This window comes from Temnothorax americanus, unplaced genomic scaffold, assembly GCF_048541705.1.
Source record: "Temnothorax americanus isolate GAGA-0224 unplaced genomic scaffold, ASM4854170v1 Scaffold121, whole genome shotgun sequence".
Taxonomy (NCBI): Eukaryota; Metazoa; Arthropoda; class Insecta; order Hymenoptera; family Formicidae; genus Temnothorax; species Temnothorax americanus.
In genome coordinates this window covers 320,001-338,711 of record NW_027509255.1, presented here as the reverse complement: position 1 = coordinate 338,711, position 18,711 = coordinate 320,001, and the positions used below count along the sequence as shown (strand labels likewise).

Here is an 18,711-nt window from a genome sequence, read left to right as displayed (position 1 = left end):
AATCGTCTGCAACGTCGCGAACAGGGCGACGCACACGACCAATCGGCGGGGCGGAAGAATCGCGAGCTTGAGGGTGAAGTCCCATGGAGCCAGCGTACGGCGTACCGGCGTACGGCGTAAAGAAACTTGGCCAATCACAGGATTTGCGCCCGTTTCGTTACGCCAGCACAAGCATCGAATGTCCCATTGAGCGTATTTACGCGGCGTAATGATTAATAAGCCAATCACAGTATTGTTTTACAAAGCTTATTTTTAAAATGGATCCTCAAGGAATCTTGTGATTGGCTTATTGATCATTACATCGGCGTAAATACGCCCCATGGGACACCCGATGAAATTTTCAACGTGACGTTTTAACACAGACATTCATATACATGATATCAAAACAAATGTGCATAACCTTGTCAAAATGTTGGACTCGGAGCTTGCATTTATAAATTTAATAAAATATTTGAAAATATACAAGTGCTCGGAAAGTACTCTGCGCAAGGAAGCTGTTCGCAGAAAAATAGTTCAAATATATACAATTTATGAATTAATGAGAGTCGAAGAGAAGAAAAAAAGATAAATAAGACGCAATGTTCGAAGATTTTGGGTTAGACCAATTTTTAATGCTGAAAGACGATTCGCACAAAGGGCTAGCAACAATCTGGTGCAAGAAATGGTTTTCGAAGACAGAGAAAAATTTTTCAATTTTTTTTGATTGACACCAGAAATGTGCGAAAAATTGTTGCAGATTGTTTCACCACATATAGAGAAACAATTTGTTATTCGGGAGCCTATTTCTGCTCGCACTCGTCTTCAAATCTGCTTGCGATATTTAACTTCAGGGGATAGCATGGTATCCGTATCATACGCATTTCGTGTAGGACACAATATAGTGTCAAAAATAGTGTCAGAGACATGCGAAGTAATATGGGATACACTAAAAGATATGGTATTTGTAAAACCAACAGAAGACAACTGGCGAAGAATAGCCGATGAATTTCAAGACAAATGGAATTTTCCCAATTGCATTGGCGCAATTGATGGGAAACACATAGTATTGCAAGTAAATATTTCTAATACTTTGACAATTTTCTTCTATGAGAAGTTAGACAAAATTATAACTATATATATATATATATATATATATATATATATATATATATAGAGTAGATCATGTAATAAACTTTTTTACTTTTCCATGACGTTGTATGTATACAGGCACCTCCGAATAGTGATTCGATGTATTATAATTACAAAGGCACTCACAGTTTGGTGTTAATGGCTGTTGCTGATGCTAATTATCGGATCTCATTACTGGACATTGGTGCGCCAGGAAGGCGTAGTGACGGTGGAGTATTTAATGCTAGCGAGATCGGCAAGCGATTACAAAACGGTATGCTGTCAATTCCTCCGCCGAGACCTGTGGAACATGGTGGCCAGGCTTTACCATTTGTTCTAATCGGTGATGAAGCATTTCCGTTAACGCGATACATGCTGAGGCCATATCCTAGAAGTGGTAGGCTTAATAGACGTAAAAACGTATTCAACTATCGTTTAAGTCGAGCTCGCAGAATTGTGGAAAGTGTATTTGGGATACTTTCTGCGAGAATGCGAATATTTCGCAAACCGATCATTGCCAGCGTACGTACTGCCACTAGAATAATCAAAGCAGCTACGTGTCTACATAATTTCATAATATCAGAAGAACTTAAGCTACCGCACACACAAAGAAGGTATGCGACATTAAATGTACATGAACGGGAATTGCGTGGCACGGGTCTGGAAGATGCAGGGACGTTCGACAGAAGTAGACCGACGAAGAGTAGTGCTCAAATAAGAGATGATTTTGCAACATTTTTTGAAACTACTGGTGCGGTTCCATGGCAATGGGAGAAGGTTTTGCAGAATAATTTTTAAAAAACCAAGAAGTACAAAATAAATGTTTTTTTTATTCATTCCACACAAAAAAGAAGTATGCTATATAGACTGTACATTTCATGAAAAAATGAAATATATTTTTCAAACAGAATAATCAAATTTGTATTAATTATTGTATTTGATACACCAATTACACTTTGCTGTAGTATATGTCGACATTTCTTGTAACCGTTGTTAAATATGTAATTTTTATTAACATTCTGTATCTAAATTAAGTGTATGTATTGTCTACCAAAGTGTATCTATTCTATATACATACAAAGATATATTAAAAGTATTAAAATTTTTAATAAACTAAAAAAAACGTTTAAATAACATTCAATATTGACTTTATGATAAACTAAAAGAAAAAAACATTCAATATTGACTTTAAGATAAACTAAAAAAAAAACATTTAATATTGAATTTTTGATAAACTAAAAAAACCATTCAAATAGCATTCAATATTAAAATAAATAAACACGGATATAAAATACTAATTATACAAGTTATTAAATATTGTATAAAAATAAACTAAAAATTATTTTCTTTGGCTTCCTCTTCCTCTGCATCTGCAAGAAGCTGCAGAATTGCTATTTGCAATAAACGAGATTTTTTACGAGATAGCTTTCGCATCCCGTCTGATAAACAAAGAACAAAATGATCAATGGCATCTTTTTGTGGAACTGGAGTATTTAGAACTTTTTTAAGATCGTCACGTAGTTCTGATGGCATCAAGGAGTCACTATATGCTTTCGCTGCAATAATAGAGTTTAATAAAGTAGTAAAAGGAAATCAGAGACTATATAGTCATAATTATAGTCAATAAACCTGCTTTCCTAATGTCTCTGAAAACTATTAAATTTCAGGATTTTGTCAGAAGTTTTGCTAGCAGGAAATATTATAGTATTCCACAATATTTTTCAAAAGTTATTTAGAAGATAAAATTAGAGTCAAGAATTATCGACTACGTAACTACATCGATTATGTTACATTTCTTTAAGAAAATGCAATAAAGCTTTTTCTTACAAGTTGTTTTGGGTGTCGAAGTTTGTGACGGCCGACGTAAAGCTCCTGACAACGGTTCACATATGCTGTTTCCTGGTGAAGTTGAAGACAACGGTCTATTTTCACATGTACTCTTTGTTGTTGAAGTTGATAGTAGCAAACAATCGTCATCTTCTTGTGCGCTTCCAGCAGCTTTATCGCAATCGGATAAATTACTGACAGTTCTAAAAAATTATTACATATAAATGTTATTATACATATATACAGGTATTAAGTTAGTATGGAAAAAATATGAAAATGTATATCACATGGCAAAATTAAGATCAATCATAATACAGATTTTCGTATTTTTAGATCTCAATAATCTGTTATCCAGTAAAAAATCCTATCAAACAAAAACCTGTACGCTCAGGTCAGATTACGCGCAAATTGTATTAATATTTATACATACTTATATAGAAGTGCGTAAAGGATTTATTTATAAGAGTTTCTTTTGGATTTCACAATTTTTGGCAGGGTTATACATTGTATAAATATTATAATTATAGTGCATATTTGAAATATTATGTATGTAATAGACTAAATTTTAGTTTCTTTTACTATTTATATTTTTTTTACTATTTATATTCTTTTACTATTTATATTTTACTATTTACTATAATATATAAAAATACATACGGTGCACTTTTCAATGGATCGTCGATAATTGCATGATTTCATAAAAGCGGAACATTTTCTGTTTTTTCGGTTGTGCACCGGATCCACTTGGAACATACTCGTTTACTTGCCGTTTGTAACGCACGTAACAATCTCTTAGATACTTCCATCTTTTCATTGCATCATCCGCAGTCATAAGCCCTGTAATCATAAACAAAATTAACTCGTATTCTTAAAATAGATTATAACTTGCACTTTGCAACTTTTAGTAATATCTTTTAAGTTTTTATACAAACCTCCTAATATATTTTCAACCTCCTTCCACAGTGCTTTCTTTTTCGCCTTTGTCCGTTCGGTAGGTGGAAATTTGTGGAAATTGTATAATGCTGGCTTTGTTTGTACTACGTTAATTAGCATCTCATCACGGTGATCTGTTGAGGACTGATGTTCATTGCTAGTGTCCTCCGTATCTGCTTGATTGCTGTTTTGAACTTGTTAAAATACAATTAATTGCAGATTAAATTTAACATTTGAAACCTACGTGTATGTAACATAATGGGTGCTTTCCAGCAAGGTAACACAGATAGATACAACGTAATGCTAATGAACTCTTGTTATATGCTCTTTAGACTCGCACGACTGAAACACACGGCAAAAAGCTTACTTTTTGAGCTGTGTTGGAATTGTGAAGCACTCTGTTAAAAAATAAATTACACAGTGCCGACTATGTGCATTGCTGGAAAGCTACACGTATTATTACTGCAAAACTTACCAATAGTTACAACAAAGTCTTCATCGATGGATACAGCATGCATCTTTTCATCGTAGTGTTCAAAACAATTGTGACACAACATTTCTTCTTGTGTGGCGACGACTAATATATCGCCACAATAACCACATTTTATGTTCTATAAATAAACATTATTTTATGTAAATTAGTGCATTTTCTAATGTGCATTTATCATATAAATAATTGATAATATTAAACTTAAGATTAAGATGATATCCTAACATACAAAAAGAATTGATTCAAATTGATAAGCGTGCTTTTAAATTCAGTTTTCTTATAATTCTAGTATTTATATTATTTCGTGCTGTATATATCGACAATTTTATAAACTGATACTTACCAAGAAATTATTGGACTGGTATTTATTCATTTTTAACTTCAATCCTTTTTTACAATAATATATTATATTTTTATTAGGTATTAGGTTAGGAACTCTGAACATGTGCGTGTCTGTGTAGTGTAAACGCCAGAACGTTGCCCTACGCTGCATAAACCAACGTAAAATTTGTGCTGGCGTAACGAAACGGGCGCAAATCCTGTGATTGGCCAAGTTTCTTTACGCCGTACGCCGGTACGCCGTACGCTGGCTCCATGGGACTTCACCCTGAGGGCGCAAGTGCGGGGGCCCGGCGTGGTCTCGCGTCCCGCCGAACCGACCACTTTTCACTGTCGATCGAGCCGCTGACGAGGAGCCACCCCTGAACGAGCGCCCCGACGCTGCCGAGCAGCAGCGAGCAGCCAGACTTGTAAGATCTCCACTCCGGTGCTACCAAGTAATTGTGGGCTCGATCTCGGTCGCGACCCGGCGCAAGTAAACGTGTATATCGAATAGATTACCGTGTGAATCGGGCTGATTACGTGTCGTATTTAGCTACCGGCTCCCGCCGTCGTGGGTGCCGGGAAAATTATCGCGGCTGTTTGTTGGGATCGCGGGCCCGTGGCCGGCCGAGATCGTAGCCAGGAGCCTCTCTGAAAGCCCTACTCGAAAGCTCGCGTACGATCGGCAGTCAATTCGCGGCTATCGCCGTGCGTGTTTTGTGAATCGTGGACGGAGGCGTGCCGCGGGCGGTACACTCCGGTGCATATTGTGTTTAGAGTTGCGTATTCGGGTACGGAGGGAGGGACCGCGCCGGGCATCTTGTGGTGCATCGCGAGCCTCGCGGATATTTTGCGTCGCGTGCGCGGGCAAATATCGTCGCGCCGGCTCGAGGAAGGATCTCGCGAGCGCGCCATTGCGTGGCGTTGCGTATATTGTGTCGTGCGTGTGCGAATCGTTGGTGTCGAGTCGGTGAGAATTGTCATGTCGGGTGGATAAAGATTGTTCATGTCGTGCGTTCGGAATCGGGGGATTAAGACGGGGGCGGATTGGCGTTACCGCGTGGTCACGCGTATCCAGACCGAGATTGCGGGGCTCGCTTGAGAGCTTCGTTCGCGAAGGGAGTCTCGCGGGCGTGAACATCACGCACTCCGCGCGCGCTAACGGCCGATCCGATTGCCGCGTTGGTACCGGCCATTCGAGCGACGTCCGGCCCTGGTTTTCCGATACGATTTGTTCGCCTATTATGTGAAATATACCTACTTAATATTGTTTATCGCCGAGCTTTATTTTGTGTGTCGGTTGTGTCACGCTCCTTCTCCACCTCCACCTCTTTTGCGCGGACTTACGCCCTGAACTCGCGACGAGGCCATTGAGGCTACGGTGAGCATTGCCGAGACGTGGTGCGCGTCTATAATCGCACCTGGCGCCCAATCGCAAGGTATCGTCCAAGACCTTAGATACAGGAATTACGGTAAGGAATCTGACCTCGGTATCCCCTTTTGAGCTATCGTCTGGCGGTAAGTCAATCCAATTGCAGCCGCGCTCCTTCGGCTAGCGAGACCGAGGGAAATCGGGTTGCAAACTCAATTACTTTTTCTAAAGCAATAGCTTGTACGTAATTTGTGGCGCTTACTGTGTCGGAAAGCCCATAGACGGAATGGGTAACGGGAATGCCATCCCGCCAAATAGATTTATCTTGTATATCGTCGTAGCTATTAAAAAATAGTGCAAATTAGAAATTTGCACTTGGCTTCCTCATAGATGTGTGTATGTGCCAAATTTACCGAAATTTTTATAACTCCAGAACTAATTAACCAAATCTTAACGAATTGTATATGAAATAGGGGTAGAATTTGCCGGGAAGTACTATAAAATGTATAGTTTTTTGTTACCGATTTTCTGGAAACCGTTTTTTTTTATTTTTCTAATTCTTGAGTAAAAAAATTTGACGAAGCAAAAAGAACCTCTTGATTATTAGCAATTTTTATTAATTTAATATATTCTTCAATTTTTTTTCTACCCCTATTTCATATATAATTTGTTAAGATTTGGTTGATTAGTTCTGGAGTTATAGAAATTTCGGTAAAGGCACATACATACACACATACACACATACATACACACATACCGACATTTTTTAAAATAGCGATTTTTCGACGTTTTAGAACATTCTGAACACATTGGCAAAAGCAACTCAAAAAAATTTTTTTTACGAAAACAAAGCTTCCTCTATGAGGAAGCAAATGTAGAAGTAGATACGTGTGTACAAAAAATCCGTACACACACATACATACATACTTCCGGACATTTTCTACTAATATGATTTTTCGACATTTTGGAACATTCTAAACCTATTTCTTTTAAAATCTTGAACAATTTTTTTTCACCATCACAATAAAGCTTCTTCTATAAGTGTTGGGCTGAGATTCGGATAGAACACACACACTAATTATATGTAATATACGGCAAAGTATTTATTCGGTATAATATGTCTCACAGAACCAACGCAGTGTGCGTACAAAACGAGAGTGCACCGAATCGGGGGATAAAAAGCAATATATATATGTAAAGAGTAGCGCCACGATACGGCGAGAAACGCAAACAGAATTCACAGCATGGCGCGGTTTATAAAATAAAAGAAAAATAATTATTATCAACTCTACTAAAGAAGAGCGCATTGATTAACGCTAGTCCTTACTCCAACACTCCTCCTATCAATGTGTTCTATATAAACGTCTTTCTTAATACTATAGTCTTAACCCTAATAATTTCACGCATTCTTCGTGTTTCGCTTTGGTTAGGGGTTTTGTTAATAAATCCGCTATCATTTTATCGGTAGGTAAGTAGCTTATACTAATTTCGCCTCTATCCCTAATTTCCCGCGAAAAATGATATCTAATATCAATGTGTTTACTTCGGCCATGAAACACATGATTTTTGTTCAACTCTATTGCGCTTTGATTGTCACAATGTATCTCTGTTGCACCCGTTACACAAGACTTAAAACCTATGTGTTCTAATAAACGTCTCAAATATATTATTTCTTTACATACTTCCGAGAGGGCCATATATTCCGCCTCCATTGTAGATAACGCGACCGATTTTTGTTTCCTTGATTCCCAACTTATCGAGCCACTAGCTAACATAACTACGTTACCGCTACATGACTTTCGATCCTCCACGTCGCCAGCCCAATCCGAATCTACATAGGCTTGCATCTTCTTACAATCTTTAATATATTGTAACGGCCTGCCTTTTGGCTGTTTATATCGAACGCGGACTAGCTCGCCGGACCAGGAGTTCGATGGTAGGCCCAGAGACAGAAGGCAGTTTTGATATGGAACGTGGTTTATTACGGTGGTTCAATTACAACAGACTGTCGCGATAGTTACAACGGAGATGCATGCGGACCATGCGGCTAACGCGGGCGGTTTATAATCTAGACGACGGTCGCGGTAATTACAAAGTACGGAAACGCATTCGGTTCATGCGGCGGACGCGGGCGGATTATATTCTATAAGACGGTCGCGATAATTGCAAATTACGGGAACACATTCGGTTTATGCGGCGGACGCGGGCGGATTATATGCTATAAGACGGCCGCGATAATTGCAACGCATTTGGTGTATGCGGCGGACGCGAATCAGGTGGTCCGTACCGGCGCGATGCGGTACGCGTGCGAACGGGCCTTTAAGCAGGCCAATGGCTGGTCGGCCCGCGGCGCGAGATTCGCGGCGCGGGCGCGTGTATGTTATTCGGCGCGGTTTCTTTCTCGCGATACGATCCGGTGTTAATTACGCGGCGTGGTGGGAAGGAAAACGAACGGCCAGGGGCTAGGCTGGTCGATCGGTTGACGAGGAGGTCCGACTGTTCCGGCGGCAAGAACCCTTGTCGAGAGGCCGAGCACGCTCGACCCCTGGTTACCGTGGCAGACGGGGTGTTCCGGGTAGGAAGGCGGTCAGCGCTCGAGAACTCTCGAACGAGGCACAGAACGCTGTACCCCGTTTCGTAAGCTGGCCTAGGAAGCGGAAAGGTACTCGTCTCCGAGGGTAGCGGAGCACAGGTAGCTAGACTCGGATCGGAGTGTCTACCTGTCGCGGCGCCGGTATTTTATACTTGCCCGGGTGGTACGCTAGGGAGGGGAGGCCGATTCCCGCGTGAGCCGCGCCGCCGGCGGAGCGGAGCGGAATCGGCGTGGCGGTAAGCGTGCTCGCGCTCGGAGGCGCGGTTTCTGTCGGAGACCCGGGAAGATGTCGGTGCGGCGGAGTGCCGCGCACACGATCGGAGTTAAGTCGTTTAAAAATAAGGTGGGCGCACCGCGCCCTTTCCTCGCCTGATGGAGATCGTCGGGCGGCATCCGGCAGTTCTTCGCCGGGAATGATGCATGTGTGGGGGTGCATCGTTACATCATGTTATACCGTAATCGGCGATACGTTGTAAATATCGAAGTACTCTCTTCGCGAGTTTCCAATAAGCTTCCTCTGGATCCGTGCAGAAACGACTCAAGGCGCTAGCTGCAAATGCCAAGTCCGGACGTGTTGCATTGGCTAAATAAATTAAGGCTCCTATTAGTTCTCTATATGGCTTATGCTTCATGTTCGCCCTTTCTTCCTCGATGTTTGATCCCATCCTTTTCATTAACTTCTGGTTTGGTTCGAGCGGGGTCGATATTGGCTTACAATTCTCCATCTCAAATTTATGTAGCATATCCGCAATGTATCTTCGTTGAGTTAATTTCATTTTTCCTGTAGGTCCGTCTCTTTCTATATTTATTCCAAGGATGTCATTTACAGGACCTAAGTCATTCATCTGAAACTTATTTCTCAAAATTTCCTTTAGTTTTTGTAATTTACGAACATTTTTGGACGCTATGAGTATGTCGTCTACATAAATTATAATAATCACTTTGTCATCTTCATCAGTACTTACATACACACAAGGATCCACGTCGCTATTCATCATACCTATACTTTTTAGATAAGCATCTAATTTTTCATACCAACATCGACCCGCCTGTTTTAATCCGTAAAGTGGTCTTCTTAGTAGGCAAACCTTGTCCTCTTGTCCTTGAGTTACGAACCCTTCAGGCTGCTCCATGTAAATTTCATCTGGTAGGTCACCTTGTACGTACGCAGTAACGACATCCATTTGATGTACATGCATCTCCTCCTGAACGCATCCTGCAAGAAAAGCACGTATAGTTTCATATCTTGCTACGGGAGCGAATATTTCTTCGTAATCCACGCCTCGTCTTTGTTCGCAGCCACGCACTACTAAGCGTGCTTTATATTTATCTATTGATCCGTCTTGCTTTCTTTTTATTTTAAATACCCATCGATTGGATAATACTTTTATGTCTTTGGGTCGTGTTACGAGTTCCCACGTTTTATATTTCATCAGGGAATTGTACTCTGTCTGCATAGCATCTAGTCATTCTTGTTTGTCGACTCTGTTCTCTATTTCTCTTACGCTTGACGGTTCACTTGATGTTTCTTCTTCCTTCTTCAGTTCATGAAATATCTTTCTTGGTCTGCCTTTCTTTCCTGTCTTCATTAATTTTGGTCGGCCGGGACCTCTTTTTGAAGTTTTCGGAGTGTCGATTTGTTCTTCTTCCTCTTCTTTCTCATCTTCTTCGTCCGATTCTTGTCCGGAGTTTACTTCACTGTTCATTTCTTCGTTTATTTCATGGGCGGTGGTCGATTCTTTAATCTCTGGTGATTCCGTCAGTTTATGCCAATCTGGACTTAGAGAAGCTCCAAAGTTTTCTTCCGTGGCGTTTGGTTCGCACTCTAGATCCTCAATGAATCGTACGTCACGCCTCTTTAATATCGTTTTTGTACCGGGAGCCCACAATTTATAAGCCTTGGATTCTTGCGAATAGCCAATCAATATGTATTTCTTTCCTTTTGGCTCAAATTTTTCCCTAGAGGGTTTCTTCTCGAGGGCGATGACTTTGCTACCAAATATGCGCATAAAACCGACATATGGTTTTTCATTTGACCAAGCTTCTATCGGCGTCGAGTTTTCCAGTATCTTCGTTGGACACCTGTTACGAATATAAGCCGCAGTATTTATAGCTTCAGCCCATAGACTTTTGGGAACTCCAGATTGGAGCAACATACAGCGTGCCATTTCCACCAGGGTCTTATTAGCACGCTCAGCGACACCGTTCTTTTGAGGGCAATATTCGACGCTTAGTTGTCTCTTGATTCCTTCTTCTTCAAGAAAATCGTTAAATTCCTTAGATAAATATTCCTTTGCGTTGTCGGTACGAATTTTCTTTATTTGGCAACCTGTTTCTTTTTCTGCGCGTTTTTTGTAGGCCTTGAAAGCTGTTATCACATCTGATCGCTTCTTCAGCATCACTTCTACGTATCTGGACTTGTCATCTATGAATGTAACGAAGTATTTGGCTCCGCCTAATGAGGGGACATTCATGGGGCCACAGATGTCAGAATGCACTAATCCAAGCCTTTCATTCTCTCTCCTAGTCGAACTTTTATAGGGAAGTTGATGAATCTTGCATTTATTACAAACTTCGCAATCAATTATTTTAGAATTACCTTTTATGTTTAGACCAATTACCATCTCCTGAGAACTTAACCTGTTTAGGTCTCCTAGATTTAAATGGCCAAACCTCTGGTGCCAGCGTAGAAGGCTGTCGTTTCCAATGTCGGGTGCTGCCTGGGCTCGTGGTTGTTCAATTTCATCTATAACATACAACTGACCTTGTCTTTTAGCTATTAACGCTGTAGAACCATCACGTCTATTCACGAACGCGCATTTCTTCTTAAATGTCACTGTATAACCGTTATCTGTCATGCGAGATACTGAAAGGAGATTACTTCTAAAACGCGGCACTAACATTGCGTCTTTTAATTTAATGTCATTAACTTTACTGTCTTTCAATGTCACTTTCATTTTTACATCTCCAACACCATTGGATTCAACGGAATTTTTTGCAGCTGTGTAAACTTCGCACTTTTTATTCGTGTCTAGTTCATGGAATCTCTTCTTGTCGTGACACATATGGCTTGTTGCGCCACTATCTAGACACCACTGTGTTGACTCTTGCGGTCCAGTGTATTGGGCACATGCGAACATTGCGTCTTGAACATTATTTCCTGTATGACGTTTCGATTTGCTCCTGCATTCTGCCGATTTATGCCCAATTTTGTCGCACTTATAGCATTTTTTTGTAAACTTGTAGTTCTTCACGTGCTTTGTATGAGTGTCTTTCGCGTTCTTATTATGTCCTTTATTATTTGCCGTTAATGCGTTATTTTCTGAACTCTTGCAATCATCTTGATCGATGCGTCGTGCTTCTTCTTCGATAAGTTTCGTCTTGAGAAAATCGATCGTTGGTATGTTATCCCGTGATTCCATAGCGACACAAAAGTTTTCGTATTCGGATGGTAATGAGTTCAATATTATTATCGACGTTAATTCTTCCGGCAGTCTTATCCCTGCATCTTCTAACTGCTCTACTTTATCAACGAAGCTATTCATATATTCCATCATGCTCTGTCCTTGTTCTTTTTTCATACGATACAATTGCTATATTATTGCTATATTATTTGTGTTATGTTCTTTGTCAGGGTATTTATTTTTACACAATTTAAGACTGATAAACTGTTACCACTAACGTAAATTTACATAAAATAAAGAATATATTGTGAAAATAATAATTTATTTCAAAATTAGAACAATTATACAATTATATATATATATATATATATATATATATATATATATATATATAACCTTTTCTAAGCAGCTTTTCAGGCTTGCTTAGAGCTGCAAAGTTGCTTAGGAACGGTTTTTCCCAAATTTTAGCCAAATTAATTAACAAATCTCATTAAACTTATGCTCGTTTTAATCAGTAAGATCAGCCGCAAGGCGGTACAGAGCCGGATTTTCCATTTTGACTCTTAAAAAATTTATAATAAATAAAATACGAACTTGCAGCTAAGCAACCCGACAGAGGTCGGTAGTGTTACTCCTGTCGACCCTTAACGAGGTTGTTCACTAACTTTTGCTCCCGCACAGGGGAGCCACTGTGCCTGGTAGTTAGCGGCGCAAATTTCAAAGCAGCGAAAGAATCATTATTAATTGTGATAATAATGAGTGGCGAAAAATACGCAAATTGGTCTGTGGAAAAATTAAAAAAAGAGCTCCGTTCTCGGGGAGCAAAAGTAACGGGGAAAAAGAAGGATTTACAAGATTGGTAAGGTGAAATGTCATAAAAAATGAGGTTATTAATTCAATTTTAGGTTTACAACACGTATAAGTGATTTATTACAATGGTGTATGAAGATGAAATGAATGTAATTATTTTCAGATTAATTTATTATGATCGAAATAATAATTTTTGTACGGAAAGCGCAGATGTCTCCGATAATTCATTATTGAACACACCGGATCCTACAGCATACAGAGATATTAGTAGTAACTGCATATTACCACAAATAACAGAGCAGCATATACGGCTATTTTTGGAGAGATATAGCGTGAACGGAGACTTGGGCAAAGAAATGTACCAGAATGAATTTTTACTGAATGCTCGCATAGCGGTACGTAATAACGAAACCTACCTTAGAGGATAGTGTAAGGCACAAATGAGGAAACATACTCAATTCAATATACTGTTAATGTAAAACTTTCGGAGTATGGAGAAATAGAGCAAACTCATTGTGAATGTGCGGTAGGCAGTGGGGCAACGGCTCATTGCAAACACGTGCTCGTAATGTTATGGGCAGCAGAACAATTTGTGAGGGAGAAAATTTTGATTTTGCATAAGGTAGGAACACAAAAACTGCAGACATTCCACAAACCGCGGCAGAGTTATCGTGGTTCTCCTTTGAAAGCAGAGCAGTTATTGCATCTCAAGAACCACGATCGAGCAACGATTATTCCATTCAACCCTATAGAACCAGATACTTTGGATGCGAGAAAATATAATGAAAGAGTGCGTAATAAATGCATCAATTATAGCGCCAATTTTGGCAGTACTATGCCGATAATGCACCGTTTTATGCCTGCCAACCCATTTTTGTGGGATCATGATTATACGAAAGTCAGTATACAGGACCAACTATTGTGCGACTTAAACTTATTAAATGTAAATGAAGCTACTATCAAAAGTATAGAAATCAGAACTCGTGGACAAGATGGGAATACACAATGGCATGAATATCGGCGTCACCGGATAACTGCAAGCAATTTTTATTACTGTTGCAAAACAAAAAGCGATTCCGCTAAAAAAGCCTTAGCTCTGCGAATAATAAATCCTACTTTTTTCAAGAGTAAAGCGACAGATCACGGGAAGCTGTACGAATCGAAAGCAATTGAAATTTTTGAATCTAATTGTGGCAAGAAAGTACAACCTTCTGGCCTTGTACTTCATCCAGAGCATCCATTCATAGCTGCTTCTCCAGATGGAATCCTTGAAGACGGCTTAATATTAGAAGTTAAGTGTCCATACACTCAAAGGCACTGTTTTATAAATGAGACAACAATCACCTTCTTATATGAAGATGACAATGGATTTCTTCACCTCGATTCTACTCATGCCTACTACTATCAAATTCAAGGGCAGCTCTTCGTAACGAAGAAAGACACTGCACTTTTAATTGTTTATACTTTTAAGGAGATGTGTGTTATCAATGTACCACGAGATGAGGAGCATATAACGGTAATGGTTTGTGCTCTCGTTAATTTTTATTACTGTTACTTCCAACCCGCTATTTTTAAAGAGTACTTATTTAAAAACTATGCTGTTTTCTCAAGCTAATCCTCTATTGTTATGTTAAAAATTATGAAGTCGTTACTCACTACTATAAAGTTTAACATTGACGAGTTATCGTAGCAATTTTAAGAAAATATCTACAACACGTTAGTTAGTCAGTAGTATTGTTAAAAGTATATTGGTAGGTTCAATAATATGTGATGTTCAATGATATGTGATGCAAGTGATAACGATTAGTAATTTACTGATAAAACTGAGACTGATATATATGTTTCGTTTATTCCTATGGATATCTGTAATATAATTTTATGTGATAGTTATTCATAAGTTTTGTATGACTGAAGAGATTTATAATAGCATGAGACATAATATTATAAAGCTACACTATTAATAAGTTATAAATGCAGCATACATATTGAAGGAGTTAGTTGATTGAGTATGAAATAATGAGTTTCAATGATACAATAGGAAATGTAATTCATATAGGAAAATGCATCGTTTAATACATAAAAAATTGTTTTATTTTCGATTCAGTATAATCATTTTCAATAATTATTAAAATAATCATACATGAATATTATTCAGGGGTATGTGCATAATTATTAGAAGTAATATACATCAATAAAGAAATTGTTTACATATGCATTCTGTTTTTTCTTGTTATTCTGTCTCTTCATTTCCACTTTCCTCCGTCAAAAAAAGTTCATTAATTGGAGCCTAATATTTGCCATTAAGCATCCTTTCCGACAATTCCTTCACGAAAATTACAAAGCATGAGACATGTTTCGTAAATCTTTGATGCCAGTGGTACATAATACCCATTCAATGGTGTTTGGAGGATCGTATATGTTTTCGTTAGGCCAATAAGCCTTTCAATATGTATTCTCTCAGAAGCCAATCTTCTGTCCTTTACTACTACCATTCCAGGCAGTTAACTCTTTCCTTTCAAAAAATGTGGAATATTTACAGTAATGTCCTTTGGAGCACAAATATCCTGCACGTTAAATCCTCTATCCGCCATTATGCTATCCCCAGGGTCACACTGTTGATAGAGATTCCCACGTTCGAAAATTTGCCGGTCACTTGTACTACCACCGTATGCTGATGAGCAGTACGTCAATAACCCATTAGGTGATGCTCCTACAAGTACTTTAACAGTATTCCTATTCTTATATGTACTCCATGTTGCTTGTTGTGCTATAGAATTATTTGGTTTGTGGATAGGGATTTTAGTTGCGTCAACTATAACTCTAGTAGACGGATAATATTTTTGAAACCCTTTAGGCATATAATAATTAATTATTTTCCTAGAGGGCCATGTGTCTAACATACTTCACATTTGATGTAGAAAATGTATCCATGTTACAAATATATTTGACACAGACGCTTTACTGATATCAAAAAACCGAGACAATTCATACTCGGTTGTGTTTCGGCGCAGTTTCATTAAGGTTAAAAGAAATTGGTTCATTTTGCTAATTGATTGAATTTTATGTGACTTATAACGTAGACGATGTACTTCAGGACAGAAAGTGTTGAACAACAGCTGGAATTTGGCATAAGATTTGAGACCGGTATAAAAAGAAATGTCTTCAGCGTCGTTCTCGAACATTTCAATACTATAAAACCCAGTACTTTTCTGAGTTCCCACGTCGACTTTAAATATCTTTTCCGTGTAATTTACAACTTCTGCATCATCGGCCCGTACTTCACTATTCACAGCATAATTTGGAATGTCGCAGCTGACGGAAATACAGGTTTCACTGACTGTTTCTTCATGTTCTACACGTGGGATTTCTTCCAAAATCTGTATGTCTGCACATCCATGCATCTCCATAATCTCTGTAACATTTATATATACATTATTTATGAATAATGGAATAGAATAAAATTATATAGTGGCACTCACCGCTAATTTTGCTGTTAGTATGATTGTCTCCTGGTCTGTCTAAAACTCCGGTCCCCTGTTTACTAGCTGCATTATGTAAAGCGTCTTCTGCATCTTTTTGTCCATTTGTCTCTGTATCATCTATCACTTTCCTTGTGTTAACCTCGATCGTTTTATTGCTGTCTTTTAGTTTTTCTTCTGTAGCTACAATGTTTGTAGTACCTGGAACATTCACTTCTGCAATTTGAATACATGCTGTAACACAGTCTTCCTTCAATTCCATGTAGTTTCTATCTACAGTGCTTTCTGTTTCTCCAAATAACATTTTTCTTATATCAGAAGCTTTTATTCGCTTGGTAAATATAGAAGGTACTGCATGAGGTTTCAAATTTTTCCTTTTAAGCGTTAAAACCCTGTAAAAATAATTAAATGATATAATTGTATTTTTATAGTGTGGTATAAGATAAAAGTTTACTCATTTGTGCGACTTACCCGTACATTTGGTTGTTTTAAAGAAATCATCTTCCTTAAAATGTGCAGAACATAATCTCATTGCACTTGTAACTTTAAAGTCCGAGTGCCGATGTTGGGGTAGTGCATTCTCCCAAAGTTTTCTTTTCTTCTTATCCTTCGGAAATCTGTGCACTCCTTTATTCGTGCAGTTATCCGCACAACACACTATCATTTCTGTTCTAGATTGAAGAACCGCTATCAATAAACACGGCAACACGCACAATCAAACTTGCACAAGCCGCACAGTGACATATGTATCCAAACGTCAATATATAGGTTATTATGTCTAATATATTTCAGTTAATATTTCAGTTAATGAATGCGAACAAACATTATCGATTGACATACAGTGATAATATTTTTATTACAATACTGATTTTTCCCATATGTTAACAATTGGTGTTTGAAACTTGCGCGAAATACTACCAATTTTGATATGGTGCTGCACTCTATGCTAGCTTTCACTGAACAACCCCACTGAAAAGCACTAGAGACCCTCAAGGGAGTTTCCACATGTAAATCTTAACTTCAATGCTTTTTTTACTGTAACAGCAGACCAGCTTTTAATCTTTCTCCCGCGTTTCTTTCTAGAAATTCAATCTGGTCACTATTAAGGATGTATGTCCGTTCAGTCAAAATAAAGGGATCAAGCTGAAATTTACAGAGATTGTGCACTTATATATTCTAAAAACCTGTGTTGAAAATTTCAGATGATTGTCTGACTCGTTTAAAAGATATTAATTTTTTAATTTTGTATGTGTTCTTATGGAGATTGACAGTTTATCAAACATATACATTCAGAATGTAAAGAAAAAATAAAAAACAAATCTCGAAAAAATTACGGTGTATAGAGGATACATTGGCACAGGTTCTCTATAAATTTCACAATGATTCACTGACTAGTTTCTGAAAAAAAAAAAAGTAAAAACTGCAGCACTCTCGCAGATTTTGGCGTTTGACACCGAAGACGCCTATAAAGACGTCGGTAACTAATATGGATATTTTTCGCCTTTTTTTGCCGGTTTCCGACATTTTCAGCCGATGTTTATATACAGGATCTGAAATTCACTTGCCTTTATATATTAAAAGCGAGATTTTATTCATTTCAACATTTTTTATTTAACCACACTTTTCTAATAATCGGCTGTCAATATTGTACAACAGATACTATGACAGTCATGTGATAGTGCAGTCGGGCGTTCAGTGCAGCCAACAGTTAAAATCGGGCGGTGTTGCCACGTCTTCTTGTGTTATTTGCTCGATATTTATATTTTTTATTCTCGTATATTTAGCGTATTATTTTTATTTTATAATAATATTTTATACTATTACGTGATATTTTTGATCATATTTAACCGTTACTTTCTGTCTTTATTCATATTATACATGTATGATTTTTATTTCTAGCAGTTAGATTCAGGGAAGATTCCCAGCCAAAAGTTTTGAGCCTCTATTAAGAATATTTACAAATACGCTGTTAATAATCATAAAAACTTGTTAAAATCACTTAAGTCAGTAACATTAATGTCCTTGTTATGATATTAAATAGTAGTAAGCCGTTAAAGTATGCATACAACCAATATATTGGATTTCTCAGATTACTGTACTTTTGGCTGGGAAGGTATAGGTAATACATCCTTAAACACTTTTTCTAACATTTTTCTTTTCTTATCATCTCTTAATTTTTTTTGTAATTTTTTTTAATTTAGCTTGCTGTTGCCTAATTTTATTTTTTATAACTTTGTGTCCTTTTATTAAACGTTGATATTTTTTTACTAATACTATTTATATTATTTTCATTTTGGACATTTTGACTTACTGCTACGGTTAATATTTTGTTTTTATCTTCTATGACATTCATATAACTTCGTGTTCATTTTCAT

At 38.0% G+C, this 18,711-nt stretch overlaps 3 protein-coding genes and 1 pseudogene across 5 annotated transcripts in view; 2 read left to right on the top strand and 2 right to left on the bottom strand.

Moving 5' to 3' along the window:
- Positions 1-82: 82 nt before the first annotated feature.
- On the top strand, positions 83-2,019 carry LOC143893570 (uncharacterized). Its single transcript, XM_077399106.1, has 2 exons — positions 83-1,051; positions 1,207-2,019. The coding sequence occupies exons 1-2, from the start codon at positions 716-718 to the stop codon at positions 1,903-1,905; spliced, it is 1,035 nt and encodes a 344-aa protein (XP_077255232.1). The 5' UTR covers positions 83-715; the 3' UTR covers positions 1,906-2,019.
- Positions 1,918-5,201, bottom strand: LOC143893568 (uncharacterized; annotated as a pseudogene). Its single transcript, XR_013255844.1, has 6 exons — positions 4,701-5,201; positions 4,343-4,478; positions 3,867-4,061; positions 3,592-3,771; positions 2,935-3,137; positions 1,918-2,663 (listed from the first exon to the last, which is right to left on the bottom strand). The product of XR_013255844.1 is annotated as an uncharacterized LOC143893568 (transcript).
- Positions 5,202-12,794: 7,593 nt separating this feature from the next.
- Positions 12,795-15,149, top strand: LOC143893569 (uncharacterized). Of its 2 annotated transcripts, none has more exons than XM_077399105.1 (2): positions 12,795-12,911; positions 13,021-15,149. In XM_077399105.1, exon 2 carries the CDS (start codon positions 13,426-13,428, stop codon positions 14,470-14,472), a length of 1,047 nt encoding a protein of 348 aa, XP_077255231.1. In that variant the 5' UTR covers positions 12,795-12,911; positions 13,021-13,425; the 3' UTR covers positions 14,473-15,149. The 2 variants fall into 2 exon arrangements, with proteins under 2 accessions (XP_077255231.1, XP_077255230.1); XM_077399104.1 differs by having other exon boundaries at positions 12,797-12,906.
- Positions 15,150-15,352: 203 nt separating this feature from the next.
- Positions 15,353-18,711, bottom strand: part of LOC143893571 (uncharacterized) — an 8,455-nt gene continuing 5,096 nt past the window's right edge. The window contains exons 3-5 of the mRNA XM_077399108.1: positions 16,808-17,002; positions 16,337-16,728; positions 15,353-16,269 (exon numbers count right to left, since the gene is read on the bottom strand). Of these exons, the coding sequence (XP_077255234.1) occupies positions 15,761-16,269; positions 16,337-16,728; positions 16,808-16,815 (909 nt within the window). The 5' untranslated portion in view covers positions 16,816-17,002 and the 3' untranslated portion in view covers positions 15,353-15,760. The remainder of the gene's footprint in view (positions 16,270-16,336; positions 16,729-16,807; positions 17,003-18,711) is intronic.